Raw genomic sequence first — 27,129 nt, forward strand, 5'->3', positions numbered from 1 at the left:
AAAAAAAGAAAACAAAACGAATTCATATCGTTCTTCTGTCAATCATGTAGCCGGTAGTTCTGGCATATAATGACACAATAAAGTTACTGTTTCACTTTGAATGTTTAATGATTTCATCCACTCGGCCACCGGTTGACACTAAAACCGTTAATTAAATCAAAATATACTCTAAGTAGTTAAAATCCTCGAATAAATCTTCGAAAAGCGAGAAAAATAATAGCAGTATTTTCCGGTTAGTGTAGAGTGATATTTAACTTCTACGATTGGCAGACAACAGATCGCGTGTGATAAAACTCCGTTTCTTATTGGCATTTGCCTGTTTTTAATAGTAATATACACGTAGATAGTGAATTATTACGTACCACTTTGGAAAGTGCCGAGCAAAACGTATATTAATCATGGTTCTGTCAACTTTTCAATTTCTTTTAAGTTTGGTTATTATTTGTCTTCTGTTGATTTATACACTATTGAAAAAATGGAGAAACAGAAAAGAACGAGCGAATGATTCGAGTTTAATATCGCATGGAAAGACATCATCTGTGTCTGGAAGTAAGTAAAGTTTTCATTATTATTTTTTAAAAGTATTATTACTTTAAGACGAATATCTTAAAAAAAACGATTTTATAAGAAAATTCGATAAACCATATTTTAATTGAATAGCAATCAACAATATTATAAAGACGAAAACGAATTTTTCTTATAAATATTTTTCGCTTATAATCAAAACTTACTTTTACATTCCCGGCTCTATTATATATAACAGAGGGAAACTATGTGGTGTGAAAATTTGACTTCACAAGATTTTCAGATTTTTCGACTCTGAGCACATTGAAACATGGAGAAATGACAAAACATTCGGTTTGTTTTTCGTATGTACGGACTTTAGTGTGTGTGGGTGTCTGTGTGGCATTTTATTCATTAGATTTCACGCATAATAACTCCAGTGTTTTTATCGAAAGTTTCTGAAAGTTTGCACGAAAGTTTGCGTGTTTAATGAATTTATGCTGATAAATTTTGGTTGTTACAGGTCGAGTGTATATAAACGGTCATGTGTCATTTTTGACATAATGAACTTAGTGGTCGAATTGAATGAAAGATTTATTTGTTGTTAGCATTTAAAGTTTTTTTTAATGAAACCTATTTCTACTCTCATAGAAAACGTTTTGCCATTTAATTAAAATAAATTAAACGTTTCTTAAAAATAACACATCATAACAGATGGTGCCAAACGCAGTTTTAAATGTTGCTGGGAAAGTTAAGCAACTGATTGCTTGAGTTTTAACGATCGGTTTGAATTTCTAATGCTTAATTTACGATTTTCTTTTAGTAATTGTAATGAGTTTCAGACTTATCTATGCAAACGTATTTTTTTATCTTGTTTTTTAGATGATTAATATTATTAGTCTTGTTTTCTTCGGATTAAAACCGATTGTTATTGGTTATTATATAGACATTTGAGACGTGTTTTAATACTTTAAAATACGAAAACGTTTTTCTGATATATTAAGTTTACTGTTGATTTTAAAAAACGAAACAGAATTTTAGAATTATTTAAACTACAAGCCGTATTTTATTTTTTAATCTATTCAATTTTTTTCATTTGTTTAGTAGTTTAAATACATAGTTTAATTTCTCTATGTACTATTTACTGCAATTACTTATTTTTACGATATTGTATTTAGACATTTTTATTCTCATGTAAGATCTGAAGTTGATGAAAATATTTTGTTTAATTTTTGTTGTTAGGAAGAAAAACTTCAGGAGATAAAACGGAAAAAAATGGTTAAAGACAATTAAAACTGTTTTCCAGGAACTTATTTCCGTGTTGAAGGTAACACATTGAATGTGTCACCCGGAACCAACGAGTGAAAAATTGACTATTGGCCTCAATGTACTAAAACTCATGGGATAAACTTAGGAGGAATACCTCCTAATAAAAAGGAGGAATCGATGAGTCGAAGCAGAGGCGGGGTAAAACGTGGGAGACATGAGCCACCGCCTACGGCCTCGCGGTCCGAGGGGCCTCGCGCCTCGAACGTTTATGCATTACTTAAAAGCCGTGAACGCAACGAAAAATTTTATTCGTCATAAAACGATAAATACATTGTCATACCAAATTTGTTTTTATTTAGTCTAGCAACATTTGCTGGCGTTGCGTTGCTATCGCGGGAAATCCTTGCCAGCCAGAGCTGGGATTTCCCATTCTGTTTGTTTACGTTACTTTCACGCTGGATTCGAAATATGCTCGTCTAATGCTTGTCAATTTATTGAGAATAGCAGTTATGAACTGCCAAAAGACTTTAAAATGGAAAGGGTAACCAAAAAACAAAGGATGTTTGATTATGAAGGCAGCGATCAACCTATACAGTCTCCCAAAAGCCGTATGAAACAGATATTTTTAACACCGTGATTGATTCTATATTAAGCAATATGGATTTGCGATTTATGTTTTTAAATCAACGTTTTGAAAATTTTGGTTTTCTCTATGATCTGAGCATGTTAAAAAATATTCTAAAAGGGCAAATATTAAACTGTCAAGATGTACACTCAGTCCCGTGAGTGGGTGAGAGCGGTGACTTCCAACCTTTCGAATTATATGAAGAATTACAAACAATGATCGCAACTTTACCCAACTTCATTAAACATGTGAAACAGCTTCTCCAATACATTACAGAAAATAACTAAAAAGAAATTTACCCAAATATTTACCTTGTCGTTCGAATTTTGATAACAATACCTACAATGCCTACGCTGAAATAAACTTTACAAAATTAAAACTAATAAAAAATTATTTAAGAAATACAATGGGTCAGGAAAGACTTTCAGCTTTGGCAGTTTTATCTATTCTATTTATTGAAGCATATATAACATTTAAGCTGAATTACGATACAATTATTGAAAAGTTTAGTAAGGCGAAAAGCAGGAAATTTCTGTTTCTTTAATTTTTTTCATTTTTGATTTTTTTTAATGTGAGTCAAAGAATATAGTTCGCATTTTTATGAATAAAAATTTGACAGTTTCAACTGCTTTTATATTAATAAAATCTGTTGTCTTGCGACACCAGAAAGAATTGTATTTTGCCCACATTAAATTTAGTGGAAGGAAGTTCATTTCCGCCGCTGACTGAAATGAAGTCATCCATTTTTTTTCTCGAAAAGTTAATCATGTATACATTAAGTAAGCTATAACACCTTGAAGTATTATCCTTCGCGCAACATTAATTATGTAATTTAAGGACGTTTTAAAAGTAAAAAGATACTACATACGCCGAGTGAGAAGTCGCTTAAATTTTGCCCATCCGTTAAGATGTAAAGCGGGTTCGCAAGTCGTTGCTGCGCTTCAATCAGAAACGTAGTGCCCCTAGTTTACTGAAGTGTCTGCAATACAAACAAACAAAATTTAGCAATAACAATATATTTAAAACTTAAAAAATATTAAATAAATATTTCAAAATATACTTTTTGCATATTCTAACATGGAGAACGAAACTTATTTGTACGAATGCTATTAAATATATATATATTGCTTGTATGAATAAATCGAAATAACAAAATGAAAACAAAATACTTTTATGACATACGATACATAGTTATTTCACCTCAATTTGAAATAATTGTAGGCCTATAAATTCTCACTGTCGGCAGACTGACTATCTGTCATTTTTTAATTTCGAGACCAGGGTGAGATATACGAAGAACGAGACAAGGCATAGAATTGCTTGCAAGTGTGGCCCTGAATAACTATATACGAACTTTCATTGAAAACCGAAAGTCATGTTATTTCAATTCAAATATTTTCCTTGAAAGGTATTAGATAGATGACCGGCACGACTCTAATGTTAAAGGAAAAGTATGATGTACAGTGATAAGCAACCACTAATTTATGTTGGAGGGCATATACAAGGTGATTATAATTAAAATTTCACTTTGAAATGGCCATAAAATGAAAACTACTGGACAGAATGTTATCAAACTCTGTAATAGTGCACAGGACGTCATGAGATTTTATTTCCCGCCGAAAGAAAAAAGTTCAAAAACTCAACAAAAGCGGGGAATGGCGCTGTATTCAATATTGTTAAACAAAATAAGACACGAGGACATCGGCTGAAAATGTTTTTAATCGGTAAAGCGTGTTACAAAGCATGTTTAACGTGTCATCCACTATTTTCTGAAAGCAAGTTAAATTCATAATAACACGAAGCACTCAGCAAATCATAGATATACATACACTTAACACCTTATTCTTGCCGAGAAATATAAATTTATTTAAATCAAACAAACGTTTTCAGCCTGATTCACAGGCCATCATCAGGTTTAGAATACATTCGAATTAAATTCTATCCTTGGAACACAAAATTCAAATTCAAATAAAATACATTTAAACAGAATATAAATAGCCAACATAAATACAAATAAAACTAAAACATAAAATATACATAAACATGCAACAAATGAATATATAAGTATTAATAAATGCAATACTAAGACATTCAATAAAACTGTTACAACGATTGGTTAGAGCCCTTATTAAACTTCTTAACCATGAACTTCCATGCAGAGGGAAGACTTTCTGCGTCCCTCGCATTTAGACAGCCTTCTTGCAATCTACTCCTATAAATCTGCAACTTCTCTGCCGTCAATGCCAAAGATGGAGAAGATAAAGGATTTATGATGGTCGCCTCATTCCATTTAACTATAGCTCCTGGCGCTTGTGCCATTTGGGACAAAATTGTTGCATTAGACCCCTTTCTGATATTATAACTATGCTCCTTGATTCTAAGCCCTAAACTTCTAGTGGTTACTCCAATATAGTCTTTTTTAACGTCCAATTGCATGTTCTCATACGGAATTTTATAAACTCCTGCTTTCTCTTCCGATTTTATATCATCTTTATCATTTCTGAGGATTTTGTATAAATTAGGCGCCCTTTTTAAAAGCATTCTCGAACCTTTTCTGTGTGCAATCTCCTTCATGACCGCATTCATACTTTCGTTATACGTAAATTTTACGCTTCTATTGGGAGCATTTTTAAAAAACTTTTTCTTGATGTTGGCTTCGTATTTCTTAACTATTCCCAGAATTGCACTTTTTTGGTAACCTAGGGCCTTGGCTACGTTTATTATTCTATTTATTTCTTTCCTCCTGTCTTGTACCCTTTCACAATACAAAAATGCCCTTCTTATTAAAGCTCTGAAAGCCGCAATTTTATATTTATACGGATCCTTAGATTGGGAGGGAATATACAAAGGGCTGTGGGATGGTTTAATAAAAACGTTGGTGGACAGGTGGCCTTTTTTGAATGTAATATCAATGTCGAGAAAATGCAGATTCAATGAACTATTTCTCGGCAAGAATAAGGTGTTAAGTGTATGTATAGCAAGTTAAATTCTTCCTGATATGCTAAGAGCTACTGTTGAGAACACAGTAACGCAATTTATCTTGCTTTTAGAAAATGGTGGATATCACTTTGAACATAAAACGATTAAAAACAGTTTCAACCGATGTCTTCGTGTCTTATTTCGATTAACAATACTGGATACAGCGACATTCCCTGCTGGTGGTGAGTTTTTAAACTATTTTTTTCCGCGGAAAATAAAATCACATGAAGTCCTGTACACTGTTACCACGTTTGATAACATTCTGTCCAGTATTTACATTTTATGGCCATTTCAAAGTGGAACTTTAATTATAATCATCCTGTAATTTAAATTAAATAAATTAAAAATATGATTAAAACTTGCAGCCCAGCATTCTGTCGATAACAAAATAAAAAATTGCTCGTTATAATCTATTTTTATTTTTATAACAGATATTAATTTTCCAGAAAATAAAGACAATGGCCAGGAGTTGAAAATGAATCTACCCTCTATGTCGTTTTTACCAGTTTTGTGTATTATTGTATTTTCTCAGTGTGTCAAACAATATCAAAATTTCCACGTTGGCATTTGTATGGCATTAATATTTTATTTGGTAATTTGACTGTTTATAAATACATGAAATAATTTTTCGTATCTTTCCAGTAAATTTAAACGTATTTACTGGACTCTCTACGCTATTTCCAAACGAGAAAGTTGCCTGTATGAACATACTTGGATATAATTTAACTTATTTGTTACATCCAGAATCTGCAAAGGTAATCAAACATGCCTTGTTATGTAATGTATTGATTTTAAAATTAAAATATACAGTATTACGTTTCGTAGGAAGTGTTAAGAAGCAACAGGGAACCATCAATAAGGATTTTACTTATGATTTTTTTAAGCCACTTCTCGGAGACAACAGTCTTCTGTACAGGTAAAGCATTATTTGATATTTAATTAAAATATCGTTGTTTATAGTTCTTTAAATTTAATTAATTAAAGTTCTGACGATAATTGGAGAAGAAGAAGAAAATATGTAGCTCCACATTTTCATCTTTGGAATCTGAAAGACTATCGAAATGTATTCATGGAACATTCAAACGTCTTAATCGATAAACTCAAACAATTGCAAGAAAATGAAATATTCAATGTCTTGGAATGGATGAAATCTTGCACTTTCGATATAATCGCAGGTATTACTCTTTAATGTAAAATATTTAATTAAGAGTTATAAATATCAATTTCTTTATACGTAAACAATACATAAAATATTTATTTTGTCCATTTATTGCTCATCAGGTAGAAAAAGTATAAAATGAATTTAAAAAAATAATATATATACATTTAAATGTCACTGCAGGAAAAGTAAGCTACTGAACTTTCCTCAACAAAACCAACAATGGACGGTGGCAGCAATTCAAACAGTTTTTTTTTAACACTTACATTAGTGGTTTCCAACCTTTTTGTACCTGCGCCCCCTTAATTTTTCTAACAATCTAATTTCATAAATACTCAACTGATATTATAATTTCATTAATGGGCTACAAAATAATATACGATATTATGTAAAAATATACATAAAAAATAATTATTTATTATAAAAAATAATAATTTTAAATGTACTGAAAATAATGTACTATTATAACAGTTATGAAATTTACCTCAATATTAATTTAGAAGTTACCAAAGCGAAGTGTTTCATTCTATATATTAACGTGGTTATCGCAAGCATTACTAACGAACTAATTCTGTTCATAGACAACAGAAAAAAAAAAACAGATGCTTCTGTTTACTGAAGTTTGGCGCGAGTAAGCACGAGAATACCCGGGATATTTCGAGTGCTTGTCTTTTGTTTCCTAGCCCCGCCGGCGCTCGGCTCCAAACGCGAAAGCGAAATGTTTTCGTTCCAGCAAGAGTATGGATGGATGTTTTAGCATTTGTATCCGAAAAATTCGCGGCGAGGATTGTAGATTACGTATACCTATTTTGCTGATTCATTTTTTGACACCTATTCGACTTATTTGGTTTGTATTCGAAAATGATATTTTGGAAACTGCTGCATGCGCCCCTTGCAACAGTCTCGCGGCCCCCTAGGGGGCGCGCCCCACAGGTTGGAAACCACTGACTTACACGTTTCACGGTAATTACAGACTTAGTCGCGTGAAAATTTGACACGCAGGACGACATCGCTTCTCGCGTAACTGCCATTTTCATTAACATCGTCCCTGTCTAGCGACAGTAGTTAAAAACTAGTAGCTGACTATGACCAATTTGGCACGACCAAACTGATTATTTTCCTGTGTCGTCCAGTACTGTTTTTTTTTTTTTTAGTGAAATTCTGCTCTGCGAAGCCTTCCCGAATCTGAATATCATTTTCAAACGACTTATATTTGTTTATTTTGAAAATATAAATATCAATTTATTTCCGTGTAGACATAGCAATAGGAGTTTCTCTACATTCTCAGACTACGAACGATCAAGAGTATTGTCTGCAATACACAGGTATGGAAAATTCGGTTCCAGATATATTTCTTCATTTTTCAAATAATATTTACAAATGTAATATCTATAATAAATAATATAATGTTAGTTTTTGTGATGAAATTTTTAAAATGTTCGAGTCAACTTCAATAGAAAAAACATCTAACATTCTAAATTTTGATTGTTAATCGATTAATAGAGTACTAAAAGTTTGTGAATTATAAATGAAGTGTTATTGCTATACTTACTGATCATAATAAAGAGTTGTTATAACAATGTGTAAGAAGAAGTATAAAGAAAATTACGTTTCTAACGAATAGAATCATTAAGTATGTATTAAAAATTTTCAAGTTAATTTAATTATCAGTTATAATGTTTTAAAAGTAAACTTCATGTATTTCATACAGACGAGAAAGAATTTGTAACTGATCAACTTTTCGCTAAGCATACCGTTTTTATAATAAATAACTAGTATTTATCCGTGTTTATGTTTTTCTCCAGTTGTCTCAAGGATAGCGAAAACATAACGTTTAAACATCCAATTAAAATAGAAAATACACAGTCCAGCAACTTCTTTCTAATATTTCTCAAAAATAATTTTATTGCAAAGTTTTTTTGCATTTTTTAAACACAAAAATAAGAAAAGAACTTTTACACATATTTATGTCTTAAAGTAAATTTTATGTGTTTTAAATTGTTTTAATTTTAAAAACTTCAATAATTTTTTTTCACACGAAATATAATGTGTTAAATTTTATGTAAATTTAATAGTTAACAGTACTTTATTTCTTATTCAAGCTTTAAATTTGCATTAATTATCTTTTGATATAATAATAATTTATATTAAAATTTAGAATTCTGAAATATTTTCCTGAATGGCTACTAAATCCAATGTACTGGTTTTCCCCAATTTTCCTCATCAGTAAAATGGGAAGAAATTACAAGAGGGATGTTGAAATAATTCACCGTTTCGACGAAAAGGTAAACTCAACTTGTGAATGGAATTTTGTGTTTTGATTTAAGTAATTAATGGTTTAATTTAATGCGAAGGTGTTCAAGAGAAAAAAAGAGAATTTCGTGAAGGAAATGCAAGAGCAACATTCCTTAGACAAAGATGCACGACATGAAGAGGAACCAAAGACGAAAACAAAACAACGTCTTATAGACTCACTGTTGGATCTTCATGTCAAACAAGGTTTAATGTCGAAAGAAGACGTTATCAGAGATATGGAAGGTTTTATTTTCGCGGTAGGCATAATTTACTGAGAGTCTAACAGGAAATAATTATATAATCGTGCACGCATGTATTTCAAGGCTATTATTTTTAATATTCTGAAGTAAAGTAATGTTTTCCTCAAACAGCGTATTGAAATATAAGTAATTCCACACACAGTTAACTCGGCGACAAAAACTATAACTAAAGTATAACGTAAAACCTATTTCAAGAATAATCATAATTACTTTCTTGTAATTAGAAATTATATTTAAGTTAAAACGTTTGTGAAATCAATACATTTCATTCATAATTAATTACTACAGTAAGTAATATTTGTAATTTCGGACTAATTTAAACATCTAAAAATTTGTAGTTTTGAAATCTGGATTTTGTTCTATTAAATTTTCATTATGTGAAATATCACAGAAAGAAAGTTCGTATATAAAACAGAAGTTTTATTAATTACTGTATATTTTCTCTGTTTATATACATTCAGGAAAAATATAGCTTTAACAAATTAAAAATCTGTATCTACCATAGATTTTTAGACATTCCGAAGAAGATTTTTATGTATAATTAAGGCGTGAAATTCCGGTTAAAAAGGATAGTCGTACCTTACTTTTTCGACTTCATATCTGGATCAAATCGAATGTGGTTTTTGCTATTGATTATTTAAAATAGTATCTTGTAAATTTGTTACTTAGTTCTGTAGGATATTATCTGTTATCAAATTATTTTTTAGATCATTAGTTAATCAAATTATTTATGTAAATACGATTGAAAGAATTCAAAGCTTATGATATCTGAGATAACCGAAAAATTATGTAATCCAGAATAATTTAAGTCGATAATAACTGAAAAACCGAAAACGTCGTAAATATACGTCGTTATATTACGACATTTAGTGGGTTGTCTTAAGTCCAGACAATACAAACAGGCCGATTCGGTTGTTTCGATCGACAAATTACACAGTTTATGGACAATTTAACGTTTATTTCGTGTATCGATCGAAGACATTTTGTTCATACAGTTAATTTTATAATATGGAATGTGGGGTAAAAAATTTTTTGTTATATTGAGGAACTGAAACTTCTTTTGCAAATGGGTAAAAGTATACCATCTCATTCTTTTAATTATGTTAAAATCATAAACAGAATTGTTATAATGAATTATTTAGAAATTTTAATAACTTTCTTTTTCTGAAACGTTTTTGTAATCCCTCTTCATTTATGTCAAATTTATTTTATGCTGCTATGTACAGTACATTACTAACACTTCAATTTTTCAAAATTAGGCTTAATTAATAACGTCGTTTTCCGCGAGAAGTAACAGTTGGTACAATTCTCCTTTTTATCAATATTATTATTTTTTCGACTCCATCTGTCAACGACTGTATTTCGAAAGAAGTGAAATGACACCTTTTTCCCTCTTCCATTTTATCACCTAAAAACGCCGGATACAATTAGCGCCATTTGAATGTTTCTGGGCTATTTTCTTATTGGACAAAACTACGTAAACTTCGAAATCGATCATTGATATTCTGTCATAAATAGTAAGAAAAAGTATGTGAATTGCAAATGCGGAAATGTCTGAAATTTGTATATAACTATGTCTCGAGAATACGACGTTGAAAATAACAGTTTCGTGAATCCGGGGAAGGGCCGGATTTAGATGAAAAGAGACCCTAGGCTATTCCACTTATAAGGCCCTTTCACCTCCCATTTTTAAGTTTGTAAATCACATCAGAGACAATAAAAATTTGAATGTAGGCCCCTCTTGATCTTGAGGCCCTAGGCTGAAACCTAGCTAGCCTATAGGAAAATCCGGCCCTGATCCGGGGCTAATATTGTATTTCGACATTTATGATAATCTACTTTTATATTGGTATAAGTAACGTTTTGAAGCCGAAATATAGAATTTTTTAGTCGGGATGTTTTGAGTCATTGTGTACCTTTGTATCCAGTTTGGAAGCTTGAAACTTGTTTTTTTTTTTCTTAATTTACTCGATAGATGCGCAGCAATTATTTGTTACAAGGGATGTGGTTGTGGATTGTAAAGTGGTATGACATGAATATGAAAGAAGCACGGTATTCATGCATATCATATCCGAATATGATATACGTTAAAAAGAAATTTAAAATTACATTTTAATATCAGGGTTACGATACAACCGCTCACGCTATGTCATGGACTCTTCATTTCCTCAGAAGATTCCAAGAAATACAAGAAAAGCTGTATCTAGAATTGCAAGACATTTTCGAAAATGATATGAATAGGGATATTACTATCGATGACCTGACGAAAATGACATACTTAGAATGCGAAATTAAGGTAACTTTTTAATTATTTTAAATACACTTAAATATTAGTTGTATGTATTACAATTTTCAGGAGTCAATGAGAATCTATCCTCCCGTTCTTTTTATTGCAAGAAAAAATCCTTCGAAAATGAAAATAGGTAAATTTTTAATATTTTGGAATTTGTTTTTAAATAATAATATTTTATATTGGTTATTGACTTAAAGCATTCAATCGTTGTCATTGAAATAAGTAATTACGTGTTGCCTGCCCATTCGACTCTTCTCATAAATATCTATGGTATCCATCATAATCCTTCTGTTTACGAAAATCCCGAAGTGTTCGATCCAGACCGTTTCTTACCTGAAAACTATAAAAAGCTTCATCCTTATGCATTTCTGCTATTTTCTGCCGGTCCGCGAAATTGTATCGGTAAGTGATTAGTGAATGAATACAAAAACAAGAGAATTATTTCATTAAAATGATTTATTTACAGGAGGTAAACTTGCCATGTTGAAATGAAAATAGTTTTGGCAAATGTTCTTCGAAATTTTAAAGTTTACTCTTTGGACCCTCAAGATAAGATCGTTACTTTTGCGGAAGTTCTTTTGACACCAATATCAGGTATAAGAATGTTTGTAGAAAAAAGATGTATGTCGTAAGATATGAATTAACATGAACGTTTGGGTAATTTTTATTACAAATATATATAAACGGAGACCTATATCATATAACTAGACGAGTGCATTTAGAAACTGTATCGAAATAATTTTACCTATTAGTAAACATTACTCATAAATTGTACTTCATATTTTCATATATAAAAGTGATCAGAATAAAATGTATTGTGATTATTGTTATTAAATCTGCTTTCCAATAATACTATTTTTTGCTATTTATTGCATTTTATTTATTTATAACATTGATCATCTCTCATATTTAGTTTTACGTAAATTGAACTATTGTTAACGATCTGTGTTTCGTATTTACCTGTATTGTATGAAATGGGCCGAACATAGATGATTCGGTTAATAATGTGTCGTATTTCATTTTAGTATTTTTCTGATATGCTATAGAAAGAAAATTATACGAATCCGAATTTAATAAAGATATTTAAAATATTTGACTAATACGCACCTCTCAACACAAACACTGTTATTTACGGCTGATAGTTGGATAAACCCTAGTCGTCTCGATCATATTGTGCGAAGCGTCAATATAATCGAGAATCAACTAATAAACTAATGATCTGTAGTATACAAAATTGTCATGCTGCTTACTATTAATTCACGGCTTTTAAATTTTCTAGCGATTTTAATTTTTTGGAGATATTCTTAGTTGTTTTTCTATATACAATCTACACTGTGATTAACATGCAGTTTCTTATAGTAATGTCTGTAAATTTTTCTGTTATTTCTTCATAAATTTCCTGATTTATAATTATTGTTTCGTTTTATCAGCTCGTACTATCATTGATCTATTATCTTAGAAAATTTATTCTTCTGAATGTTTAAATTTATGTATATTTTGTTTTTCCTTATTACTAAACTTATGATAAAATACTACGTTATAAATTCTGTTACACACTATGTTTTAATCTACACATAATGTTTTAGAAATAACTTTTACTTGTACTGCAATATGTATTTTTGACGGTTTTGAAGCCGTTGAAAATAGACCAAACGTGAAGAAATCTTAACTTTCTTGGTGTTTCCACGTATGAAGAATTTAACATTTGTTTTTATTTTGTTTATGTCATTTCAAGTATCCAAAGCTTTTAGCTAGTATCTTATATCTTTACTTCTGAAATTTTCCGTGTTCTATTTTATCTTCTGATGTCCTTATATTATTTTTTAAATATATATGTTTGTAGGTTAAGTTAGGTTATATTTTCAAAAATAGTTATTCAAGTTGCTTCATATTTTTAACTCTTACGTAAGCTGAATGTTGGCAAATTTTCCTTTTCTTTTAGATAAATGTTGCGAAAGCATATCTGTTTTTATTGTTGTATTTCGGGTCAATTAACTTAATTCATTTAATTCCTGAAAGAATATAAGCGAAATGTAAGACACGTATAATAAACAGCTACTTGCCAGTAATACTAATTTTACAAAAATAATGGTTACCTAAAACCAATGAATTAGGCTTATTACATTCATTGCTAATTTAATTAGCTCTTTATTTGTCCAAAAAGCATTTCGATCTAACTGGCCAATTTCAATAGGATTTTACAAACAGGTAGAAGCAATTCTGAAAATCAGAGCTTACGATAACGCACGTTAGTACTATATTAGACTTTACATGTACAATAATATAGTATAGAATTATAACATAATATGTAGATAAGTTACTTAAATTACTTTGTTGTGATTTGCTAAGAGGAGTAAATAACAACTATTGTATATACAAAAACTCATTGAATTAATCAGAATTAGAATTCAAAACAAAGATGAGAACTTGCAAATTAGCCATGTTTTCTTTTTATTCGGTTCAAATTGTCCTATTAATCTCCATCTCTAGCACTCCAGTTTTTAGGGCATGTTAATTTATTTTTTAATTTTGATTCCTTTATGGATAGTTTTTAATTATCTATATCCTGTATTCATTGATTAGAAGTATAATGTTTATTCTTATTTCATATACGTTTTTTTCTTTACCATACTGTGATTTTACATTATCTATACCCAATGAGTTTTTTGGCAGTTAAACAACAGGAATACAACCTTATGTATTCACATCCAATGTCGCTCTTTTTAGATTTTACCGCTTGTTTATTACACCTTATATTTATGCAGACTTCATTTTTACAACATTTAATTAAAAACACATAGAGTTTACGACAAAGTTAACACGTCGTAATAATGACAACGAAATTAAATGTTACGTAATGCAAACCCAGAGTAAGTTGGTAGAAAATTAACATTAATTTAGAAATTACCCTAAATGTCTTCTTTATTTATTCTAAATTTTAATAAATATTTTGATGTAATTAACTGAAATAAATAAAATATATTCTATAACAATAAAATCAATAACGGTTACAATTTCATTTGCTACTACAACCGATCAGAAAAATTTTAAATACCGCATGAAAGCTCGAAAATATTACACAGATAAAAGCGAAAATAAATAATATTGTATATAGCTGCGAACAAACATTTTTAATTTAATCCTTCTATTTCACTTTGTAAGTTATATTAGTGTAAATAAAACATACAAACAAACTGCAGCCAGAATAAGCCAACATTAATAAACAATCGAAGTTTTAAAAAAAAGCATATAACAGGACAGTAAGACAAACGGAAGCGTCGAATTATTATTGTTTTTCAGAATAAGTATTGTTTTAATCTTAAATTTCTGTAAACGTTACTCTAATTAAAATGATATTTAGTAAACTATTTTGTACTGTAAAAATACATGTAGAGTGCGAGAAACTCTTAAATAAAACCGTCCTTTAAGTGCTTTGAATTCTGAATGAAATCGTCCAACCTCAAGAAAAAATATAATGGAAGCTCTTCCGATTTGCTATACGGCAAATTAAGACTCATATTGGTAGAGTGTTAGTCACGTGTCGTAAAACTCTGATTCTGATTGGCATTTTGTCATCTGTATTGTTTTACAGATGAGCATAAATAGAGAATTATTACATACCACCTATGACACTGCAAAACTTGGAAAATGTTAACCATGCTTTTGTCGGGTTCATTTCAGATTCGCTTAAGTTTACTTATTATTTCTGTTTTATTAATATATTTATTAAGAAAGAAATGGCGAAAGAGAAATACACAACAGGAAAATTATTCGTCTTCGAGCACACAACATAAGATTTCCTCTCTACCTGAATGTAAGTAAACGTATTTTGAAGGCATTTTACTTATTACATTATAATTAATTTAACACGAAAATGCATAATCTTATGACAGGATTCGATTCACTTTAAATCTTCATTTGTGTTTTATATAACATTGGCCAAAATTAGAACGAGGAAAACGAATTTTAATTAGAAACTTTTCCTGCTGAAAATTAAAATTTATTTTCCTTCTTTGATGAATAATTAAAAGTCTTGGTAATAAATTTTAAACAAGGATAAACAGCAAAGACAAGAAACAGAACAAAAAAAGGATTTCTTATTCTAACACGAGAAATCCACTAAAAGTCAGTAGAAATAAATTAATCGAATACTAATTTGTTTAAAGCTTTAAAACTGCAAAAATAATTTCAAGTAGTTTACATTCACTGTAAGCTCGGAATATTATATACAATAATACCATTTACATATTATGTTTCGCATATTTGCCACCCTAGGCGCCTCACGTTATTATTCTATTATTTCCAAAACACAAATTTATTTATATTTTTGATGTTATCGATGGCATTTTTTTACTTTTCATTATAGGAAATCTTTTTAAATACTTACTAAATTTATAATATTTACTAATATTTATAAAGTGGAAATTTGTAAAAGGTTATAAATGTTGTTATAAAAATTAAGTATTTTTGCAATATATTGGTCAACAGAAACATCAAGTATGAACAAAGGGTGTAACTGTGTACGTCTGAACTCTTGTTGCTATTTTATATACGCATCTATAAAACATTTGTAAAATATTCTGAAAAATTTCAAAGTTGTACAAAGATGAAGTTTCTATGAAATTATAGGTCGTGTCATTTTTCAGACTACAATTGTGATCAGAAATTGACTCGAAAAGCTATTTAAATAAGCACAGTTTATAGCGTGAAGCGTTAAAAGTATAGGTGTGGCTGGCGTCACATTTCTTTTCCCAAGTCGGTTAATCAGAAACTAAAGACTTTCTATGTATATCATCAACGATTTAGCATTTTCCTTTATCACAAAAATTGACACTAAATCGGGTGTGGCGCTATCCCGGGCTACCTGAAACAGTAAGAACTACATACAGGAACGATATCTGAACGAGAATTGTTGTTTGATATTCAAAACTTAATTGTTTAGTTATAATGTCGCTCCCAATGCAAAATTTACTAATTCACGTGTATCGAAGTGTTCTCGATTATTTATGGAAGAAATTCTTGTATAAGCATTTATTGATGCTAGACGAGAATTGACTATTTATATGAACGCATGGACTTTGCAAGTTATAAACTACAGTCAAACCTGTTTTTATGCGGTGGATAGGGACCGCATAAAAAAAGTCTCACATAGAAAATAACTCGTTTTAAAATCGTAGTCTTAGGCCGCGACTCCACTAGCCGTAAAAGGGCCGTAAAACCCCTCACCGTGAAAGCTTTTAATCACGTGATCATGATATTTTACGCCTGAGCAGGTCGTAAAATATCATGGTCACGTGATTAAAAGCTTTTACGGTGAGGGGTTTTACGGCCCTTTTACGGCTAGTGGAGTCGCGGCCTTAGTTTCTAAGGAAATTACCTTTCTCTTCGCTTTGTTTTTGCCCTTATTCATTTTCAGGAATTATGTCTAAACATAAAATAAAAATCCTAAAATTTTATATCTAAATAGAAAAAATAATACAGTACATATACCTTCAATTTACGCTTAGAAATGAATCTTATCTTAATGGTCCAGGAATGTGAAAGCACTTTGAAGGTTTAATTAACGTAATTAAAACACACGTAAAATTTATTGACAACAGATGTCAGCACTTGACTGCATTGTCTCGTCTATCGTCTGTTTTACATATTTTTGTCCAGGTGGTGTTTTGTTGACTTAAAAAATAAATTATTTCATTTTTCGCATATTCATCCAATAATATTACTATAATAAGTTTATTTATGCTATAATAAGTCAACGTGAGACATGACAAAACGCATGAGACTAGTGGCCAACTAAACCGCACAAATAAAAAATCGCGCATAAAAACAGGTTTGACTGTATTCAGAAAGAACACGTGGATGGAGGAGAAAGTATCAAATATATTTGACAAATTAAGCAAACTCGTTTAAGGGAGAAATATATGTTACTTATTTTTTGGCATTTCTTAAAAGTACACTTACTCCTACTGCATTAGAAAGGTACAAAAACACGTATTACTACGTTATAGTGATTTTTATTGTTACTTTCCTGGCTAATATGTAATATTTGAAAAGTATGGTAATCAGTAAAAGAATGATTCACAAAACTTTTACATTTTTAGACTGAAGAGTCCTTGTAATGTCGAGAAATACAAAAAAAAAAAAAAAAAAAAAAAAAAAAAAAAAAAAAAAAAAAATTGGAACTTTCTGTAAGTAAAAACGCAATGTGTGGAGCACGGTTTTGTTTATCGTATATGTTTGAGCCAAATATCTTAATTTCAGCTGAATAACTCTTGTGCTCTTTGTCAAAAAATTTCTGAAATTTATCATAATGGTTTTTTTATTAGGGATTTTATGGTAGTATATTTTAGTGCTTAATTGTCGATCGGGTAAGGAGGTAAATGGGGTCGTGTACATATTCACTAGGATCAGACATACCGACGATTTTACTCGTTAATTTTACAATTTTACATTTACTATTTTTTTTTATAAAACCTACCTTAAGAATGAAGCTTTTTGCAAATTTATAATATTCAAAAATATATTATTTATATCTTTTAACTATAAAATGGCAAAAAATGGCGTAACTATAAGTATAAAATTTAACTATACATTATAATTTTTTAAAATAAAAGATCGTAAAAGATGGCACTATACAAGTTAGAGGAAAATTTAAGCAACTCATTGGTGAATGTTTGTAAATTGTTCATCAATTACGAATCTAAATTTTGTGAATTTTCAAGGAAACAAATGACTAATGCGAAACAGGAAATTAGGTTACAGTAGATAGCGAAAGTATACAATATTTTTCGTTACTAAGAGAAATATGTTTATTAAAGCGATCGATAATCAACCCCCCACCTTCCCATTCAGAGTAAACAGCCCCTTGCTTACGTATAATAGTTGTTTTATAACAAACAAACATTTCGGTAAATAAATGGCTCCTAATTTAATAAAACCTAGATTAATGAAATGAAATAAAATAACCGCTTTGGACTCAAAACTACTAGAATCAATTTCATATCGAGTATCCAGACAGTTCCGGTTCCGGAAGTATAAAGACATTTTTTATCTTGTATTTTTATAAATATAGTTTTTAACGGAACTGAGATCGAGCAAAAGGTTAAGAACAGAGAGGCACAAATATTTTATTATCTATATACTGTATATATTGTTCCGAGAAACCGTTCCGTAGGAGTACGTTGGCAATGAATAAAAATCGATATCTCATGAACGAATAAACGGATCTCGATAAAATTTAATACGTACGTTGGGAAAGATAGCAGATAGGGACGATACCCATACTCTGTTCGAATGACGCATGTATCTTTAGTTTTATAATAAAATGAAAAATGGGATAGACAGAAGGTGTTCCCTTACGCACTGTCAATTCCATACGCTTTCGAAAACACGAGAAAAACTGCGCACAGTGGCTAGTATCTAATAATTATAAGTTTCTTCTGTTAATTTATTGTAGACATTTCTTAATTTTAATAACTTCTTGCAAAATGACAGTAGGCCAAATTTACTAATTGCACTTTGAAAATTGAGTTGTTTTAATTCGAAAGAGAAAACCGTGATTTCGAGAATAATGATAAATTGTTGTTTGTATTATTTTATCAGAACAACAAAAATATTTATATTGGCTTCATATTATAATGGATAGAGAATTAATGTCGTGTTTCGTCATAATATTTTCGATTACATAACGTCTGCAAGACATAGGAGCAGGGCCGGATTATCGAATAGGCAAAGTAGACAAATGTCTAGGGCCCGTAATTCGGAGGGGCCCGGCTTCAGCGCAGGAGATTTCTCTGTTTCAAAACGAGTTAAAAATTATTTAAGAAATTCGATAGGACAGAAAAGGCTGTGTTTAACAATTCCTACTAAGCTCCGCTCGACTGGCCATTACCTAAAAATAAAAAAAAAAAAAAAAGGTCAACAGCCACCCGTGCATCAGAAGTAATGTACGCCACGAGATCTCTTGCACCATCTAGAAATATTCCTAAAGCCGCCTCTCGTGGTAGTACTGATGTATAGTTATGATTTATTTTCTAAATCTAAACTTATACGTCGCGACATCGCATATTCGATATAGCGTTCAAGTTGCTCGAGTGCGAAGATATTACAATTCAGTAGTGTTTTATAAAAAAGTTAAAAAGAGTGACACCACGATATCCGCACCGGGTGTCACCCATGCTAGCTACGCTAATGTCACATTATATAAGATGTGTTTAGAAGCAACTTATTTAAATAGGGCCCTAATTTAAATTTTGTCTAGGGCCCGCTACAGGCTTAATCCGGCGCTGCGTAGGAGTAAACAATACAAAATTAATAAAGGATATCAGAAACAATAACAATTTGAATTGCTCGATAAAATCTCAAATAAATTTTATTATCTGAATACTAAAATATATTTCTTAAATGTATAAATTGCAGTGTTTATTAATACTGAAAAATATTTAAGTTAGCTTATTAGTTCAATAATGAAGAAAAGTATCAAATGATTACAGTTCTTTTTAGAAATTAAACATGTTTCAGATTATTTATTGTGACAACGACACAATGCCGGGCTGCAATTTAAAAAAAAATCTATTTTATTTTATTTAAAATATACGTTGTACACCTTTAATTAGCAGTGTTTTTCTTCTTGTACGTGATACTTTTCTTGTCACCTATAGAGTTAGGTTGCCGTTCATCCATATTACTCCTTTAAAAAAAAGAAAAACATATATATATATATTCGAATTGAAATCACTTGACCGATGCTCCATATCGGAAGTCTCTGTATAGTTAATTTGGACTCATACCAATTTTGCTTCCAACGGTCGTTATCACTTTTATCTATCGAACATTTTTCCTGCGATTATAAACAGACAGACAAACGACAGTGGACATTTATAGGTCTGTAGTTTTTTTAAATTTCAGCCGAACGAATACATGTAAATTCAATTAGCATTGCAGATATTATTGATACAAATTATGTAGTATAACAACAGATAGTGTTTACATTTTTTAAACATAGAAACAAGTCACGCTATCTGCTACAATGTTTGTCTGATTAAAGTGATTATCGCGATAACTATTTGGGAAATAAATAAGTTAATATTGTACAGAAGAATGAGCGAAACAGAAATGATTACGGTATCTCCGAAATAGAAACTATCTGCGAATGAAAATTAGTTATAATACTTGTAATACTTGTTTCAGCTTTGTGTATATTGAAAGAAAGAAACAGAAATCAATCGAGAAACGAATTACCAAAATTTTCCACTTTGAGTGTTCTTTGGAATCTGATTTTCTGTCCAGTAAAAGTGCAAGATTATCGAAAACTTTGTGGATGCTGTAAATATTATCTCAAAAATATTCATCTGTCTTGTAATACAAATTTATATTAGTAGTTACAAATGAAGATTTACCTATGATGACTAACGAAAGTTAATTCTAAATATGTTAAATGATTTTTCCATTTATTATTTAAGTAATTAATAGTGCATGTATTGTATACTTGAAAGAGAAATTACTCAAAGTTTCCTGGAATGAATATTATTATATTCTGTTATCTCATCCGGAAGTCGCTCAGGTATAGTTGCTTTATCACATACTGTTTAAGTGTTTTGTAACGTTAGCAACTGATTACTTGGCACAGAAGGTACTGAAGAGTTACACCGTCATAATCTTCATCCATGGCTGGGAACGGGTCTTCTAACAAGATAAACGGTAATTGAATATTTCAAGTAAATAAACGTAATGATTATTTGTTTTCAACGGCAATAGTTCGAATGATAAGTGGAGATATTGCAGAAAATTATTGTCTCCAGCATTTCACTTTCGAATTCTCGAAGATTTTCAGAAGATTTTCAATGATCACTCAAACAACTTAATTGAAAACTTGAGGAAAAAAAGCAAACTGAAGAATTTCTTATGGACGAGCTCATTAGTCTATGCACCTTGGATATTGCTGGAGGTAAGAAATCATCAACCTGTGTTAACTGTTAGAAATAAGGTTGCCAACTGTCCAGTATTTAATTATTTCAAACAAAAATTATTTGAATATTTTTGTTTCGAATCCTCTCCTTTTCCTCCCAACTCCTCTGTCATTTCTCGAATTATTCGAAAAACGACAGAGGAGTTGGGCAAGTGTTGTTCTTTTTTAATTCTTTCTTATTAGAATTTTGCTTTCTTAATTGTAAATTCATAATTTTTTTTCTCATTTTAAAATATTTCATTTCTTTTTTTATTTTTGTCAAAAAGAAAACGTATATTTAATTAATCATACTCAGCGTGGGGCCGGCCAGTGGCACAAAAGCAGGAGGCAGAGTAATGAGACTGAATGAAAGTCTTAGAAAAATTCTTCTCATTGCACATTTGAATGCCATTGCGGGACCTCACAGTGGTAAGATAATGCCTCGACGACCTCGTCCATAGCAATATCTCATCATCTTCATAAACATGAAGGGAAGGAAAAGTTTTCAAATCTATTTGTAGGCTTTCTTTTGCTCAGCACTATTTCAAAATAGTCGTTATTCACATTATTTTCTTAATATGTTACTCTGAAAGTTAACATCCTAGTGGTTAACGTTTAGAAATTAAATATGTTATTATGTAAACACATTTTTACTATTTACAGATGCAGCCATGACAGTTCAATTTAACACTCAAAACCGATCTGTTGCTGATTATTTCGTTGCCATTAATGAGTAAGTTGAAAAAATAGTTAATTAAAGACAAATGTTAATAGAACCTCTCCATCCACATCTTTTTTTCACTTGTTCCTTAAAGGTTTTCTTACTATTTTTTCAATTATTCGTAATTCATACTGTCTATATCTTTCTTCATTATTGTACGAAGACCTCAGCTGAACTATTACGAATAGTCATAATTACAGTAAGTGAGAATGAATCAAAAATGAAAATCATTATTTTATTTTAACTGTCTTTAAAAGATTACTATAGTATTGTTAAAATTATACTCATGATTACTCACTGTTCACTTTTGCAAGAAACGGTGAAATGTCACAGATTATAATACGTGTCCTGTAGATTTATGTAAGAAATCGAAAAGTTTTTATTTACTCATACAATGTAATCATTGCAGCCTATTGCACAAGAAAAAATATCGAAAGTGTCTTCCAAACGCGATTTTCGAATAGATAAATAAATAAAAAAAATTAAAGAATAAGTAGATCTGCCTCCATGAGGATGGTGGCTGGCCTCTAGGAATTTTTTCACCCTCCATCTGAAGTTTTAGGCAGATCTGCTTCTAGAACAAATGCTATTAAGTCAATAGCATTATCACAACTTAGGTTAACCCTCCATTGATGGTCATGAAGAATTTTATTAATGTATGGCCTGGTTATCATGAGTGTAAATTTGTATATTTTTCATCCAAAATGTTTTGGGTTTACAAGAAAATGTAATTGTACTTATAAAACTTTTATTAGTACATGATATGATAAAAAACATTTTTTTCTACTTTCCTCTAATATGCATTATAAAATCACTTTATTGTTGTTCAGCCATACTACAAGCAAAATTCTCCATACAGAGATATGTTCAGCATTTTTCACTGTTTTATCTTGCATTTCTTTACGTGAAAAATATAAACGACATTTCGTTTCATATTTCAGAATAATGTCTGCACTTGTTCAATGGTTCATGGAGCCTTGGTATTGATTCAGTCCCATTTTCAAGTTGAGTCCATTAGGAAGAAGATTTCAAAAACACATTGAAACCGTTCACGAATTCGACAGAAAGGCAAGTTTAATTTGTTTTTATTGGTAAACCATTGACTTAATTTTAAAATGGAGACAATTCAGGTAATGAGAGAGAAGAAGCAAAAAATGATCGAAGAACTGGAAGACAATCAAACAATCGACAACTTTCAAGAAGAGAAAGAAGTCGTAGGGGTGAAGAAAAGGCGAGCATTTCTTGATTTCCTACTTTATCATCATTTAACGGATGGAAGTCTCGACGAAGAGGATATCAGAGAAGAAGACGACACTTTCATGTTCGAAGTAAAATGAATTTCATTCACAAATTTAGAGATAAAATGTATTGAATTAAAAAAAAATTTTTATTGTTAGGGACACGATACAATTACTATAAAAATTAGTTGGTCACTTTATCTGCCCGGATTGCATCACGATATACAAGGGAAAGTGTATCAGGAGCTGGAGGAAATTTTTGGTAAAGACATGGATAAATTAATTACATCCAAAGAGCTTAAAAATATGAAGTATCTGGAGTGTGTTATCAAGGTATAATTTAGTTTTAAATTTCCAGGTCGTAACTGTGACATTTACATATTTTGAAAAAAATATTAGTGACAATTAACTCATCAACAATTACAGTTTACTCTTTCAGATGATCACAATTAATATCAATCTATTTCGGCACTATCTCTGCAAGATTTCAATCCCTCGATCATAGAACAATATTTACCAAAGTCTGGATGTTCATGTATTGACATTGAATTGTGTATTGGCAATTTAGTTCTGCAAGGTTCGAAACAGATTACTGTCAGCTGGCGCCAAATTAGAGCCATAAGATAGATGAGGCAGAATCGCTCAGCCCAAACTGGCCAGATTTTCTCAGGTCGTCCGTCGTTGATGTATATGCTGGCACGTTGTCGTGCCGGTGTCGGACTTTTATTAATGCTTCGACAAAAGCGTTTGGTCTTAGTGATCAAACCATCCAGTTCACAGTAAAGGTCTTTTGTGACTGCATTGTTAGATGGATGCACATTTGTCGTAATGATGCCAAACATTTCAATTTAACCTTTAACACCCGATACACAGAGTAAAACAATATCATATGAATGAGTTTATAAAAACTGTTAAAATTAAAATAAATAATTTTTATAACATTACATTAATCTACGTAATAACCAAGGGTAAATCTGTTTACATCCTGATAAATTTTACCTGACATTTGTTATGGAAGTAAATAGGTCTATAACCCATAAAAGCGTACTTGTGTTTCAATAGGTAGCTCGAGGATAAATTTATTTTCTTGTAGATACCAAGAATCAAACTTAAAATAATACGTATCATAGACTAAACTATGTTGTTATCGAATTAGATAATTAAATCTCATTATTAATTTAGAAAAGAATTTTAAATGTTTTAATTACATTGTGTTTCGTCGTTTGAATTAATTTCCTTACATGACGCCGTTCGAACTTTTAACTCTTCGAATTTCACAAATTTTTTCCATTATATATAACAGAAAATTAATTAGTCCGTTGACAGATATTACATAGAGTTCATTTAAATAAACATAAACAGCACGTACACGTAATTTAAAGTAATAATAACACACGTAAATACTGTAATGTGTAATAAAAAGATAATTGCATTTACTGTACCTTTGTGAGGAATAGTGACATCCCATTTCTTAGCCTCATTATGCAGCTACTTAGGTTATAAATAATTCTCTCGGAAATGATATCACCAGCCATTTGCCATTCATTTATTCACACTAAAATGATTCTTTCCATCTCCTCGATAACATCACATCTCTTGGAGTTTAAAGTTGTGAGAACTTTAGCTGCATTTACTGTTTTTATTGCTTCGTTGTTGTTAAAAATGGTGCACAGCATCGACGTCGGCTTCTTAAACATGGTCGCCAGATCCGTTAAACATGTACCGCCTTTATGCTTTTAGACAAGTTCCCTTTTTACTTTGGTCATTGGTGTTACAATATTCCTCTTAGACTTTCTTGCTTTCTCACTTTTCTCTGATGCCACGATTAATAGGTAGGAGTTATAGTTGCATCTTTCGCATTAGTTTTAATATGTTTGAATATACGAGTATAATCAAACACACTTCACACTACGTAACATAATACATGCTTTCACAGAAAGAGCGAAAGACGACATTGGGAGGAAGATAGATGGTGTTTAATCTCAGAGCACATATTTTCCCAGTGTGAGCAGTTCGAACTCCAGCGCGAATTCTTTTAGAATTTAGCTGGTACCCGTTCGTAATATCTGGTAACTGTGCACTTTGATGTTACTTATGTTTAGAAAACAAAGCTGATCAATGTAGTCGAATCAGATCGGGATGAGGTAGAGTAAAGATTAATAGAAATAAACATCAAGATTAATGTGTATAAAACTAAATTAATCATGGAAAACAAACATAAAATGTTTGAGTGAAAACATAATTTATATGTATAAATTAAATGGAACAATGATTTAAACAGAATACTGATAGGAAAATCGTCATTATGAAGCATAAAAATTTAATGTTTCCTCACAGGATTACGAAAGAAAAACTTACATAGGTAAGAGCATGACGTCAAAACAAAGGTTTAAGCAGTTGCAAATTCATGTATCATTGATGGATACAGTGAAACAGTTACTTTGAAGCAAGTGTATCAATGCATCTCCGGAAATAAATACTTGTGTGATTCAAGATAATTATCGTATCGGTTCGATTTGCATTTCGGAGATTTCTCTGTAGTCGATAGATGGGCGATGATTTTTGTTCATTTCTCGACCCTGGTTTGCAATTTTCTACCTGTTCGAGGGAGTTTTTCTTCATTACACACTCTTCATTTGTAAACAATGGCAAATACGATACTCTGATTTCTAAGTATGAACAAATAAAACCATTAGCTTGGAAAAGCTATAAAGTGGCTACCCCCTCAGCTGAGTCAGTAGTGCCCATATGCAGTATGTATAATATTTGCTTTTGCTTTCATCACGTTAACTTAGGCTAATTTTAATCATTTTTACACTTAATGAATAATAAAACTAGTGCTAGAGAAATAAGAGTTAAAATATTTTAAGTTTAACCTTTGCCTCCACTAATCTATTCCTTGTTACAAGACGAAAACAAAAAAAAAAATAAAGATTACTATTGTGTAAGTGTATCTCCATTTACCTATACTGGTATAACATATATTTCACATTTTTCGTTTTTTATATTAATACAAACATCATATATCTTAAAATAATGTATATAGCAGCATCGAACTATTCTTTATATTTTTTAACTCTGTAAATACAAAAGTTAATTAAGTTATCAAATACTCGACAAATATTCTTAAATATTGGAGTAATTTCAGGAGGCAATTAGGACCTGTCCCCCAGTTTTCATCATATTAAGAAAGAATCCTTCCGATTTGAAAGTGGGTATGTAAATACACTTTGAGAGTAAATACACTTTACAGCAACAACATAAATTTCATTGAAAACAATTACATTTTTTCAGGTGATTACGTCTTGCCAAAATCATCCTTTGTAATAAACATTTATGGGATTCAACACAATCCAACCGTCTTTGTAAATCTCGAACTGTTCGATCCGGAACGATTTCTACCAGAAAACTGCAAGAGCCGTCACCCATTTGCTTTTCTACCGTTCTCTGCCGGTCCTCGCAATTGCTTAGGTAAGTAATTGTGACACGAGACAAAGGCCGTCCTGTGTTTCTGATGAATTCACCTTTGTTCAGATCAAAGATTCGCCATGATGGAGATGAAGACAGTTTTATCCAATGTTATTCGACATTTTCGAGTGAAGTCTTTGGACCACAAAAATAAGATTTTCGAATTCAGTGACATCATTCTTCGTCCTAAATTTTGTATAAGAATGATCGTCGAAAAACGATAAAAAAAGAAATATTTTATTTCAGTATATATAAGTACTAGTAGTTTGATACATACTGATCACAAATTTGAATTAATTATTAAATGTTTTTATAATTCTGAATTAAATTAATTTTATTTTAACAATAAAGCAAAGTTTCTGTATTAATTGT

The 27,129-nt window shown here is 30.7% G+C and overlaps 2 protein-coding genes across 2 annotated transcripts; both read left to right on the plus strand.

The window, feature by feature from the left end:
• Positions 1-6,107: 6,107 nt before the first annotated feature.
• LOC136973964 (cytochrome P450 4V2-like) lies at positions 6,108-20,805 on the plus strand (the record flags this gene model as incomplete). Its single annotated transcript, XM_067268737.1, has 10 exons — positions 6,108-6,132; positions 6,203-6,293; positions 6,362-6,552; positions 7,793-7,861; positions 8,682-8,821; positions 8,891-9,088; positions 11,214-11,387; positions 11,448-11,514; positions 20,574-20,708; positions 20,765-20,805. Coding segments are annotated over 10 exons (1,131 nt in total), but the record flags the coding sequence as incomplete, so codon positions are not given.
• Positions 20,806-21,686: 881 nt separating this feature from the next.
• On the plus strand, positions 21,687-26,981 carry LOC136973961 (cytochrome P450 4C1-like). The gene is made up of 8 exons (XM_067268735.1): positions 21,687-21,759; positions 21,994-22,063; positions 23,044-23,119; positions 23,182-23,379; positions 23,449-23,622; positions 26,438-26,504; positions 26,584-26,760; positions 26,824-26,981. Exons 1-8 carry the CDS (start codon positions 21,687-21,689, stop codon positions 26,979-26,981), a joined length of 993 nt encoding a protein of 330 aa, XP_067124836.1.
• Positions 26,982-27,129: the final 148 nt, after the last annotated feature.

The sequence above is a fragment of the Centruroides vittatus genome, unplaced genomic scaffold, assembly GCF_030686945.1.
Source record: "Centruroides vittatus isolate TY-2023 unplaced genomic scaffold, ASM3068694v2 contig_3330, whole genome shotgun sequence".
Classification (NCBI taxonomy): Eukaryota; Metazoa; Arthropoda; class Arachnida; order Scorpiones; family Buthidae; genus Centruroides; species Centruroides vittatus.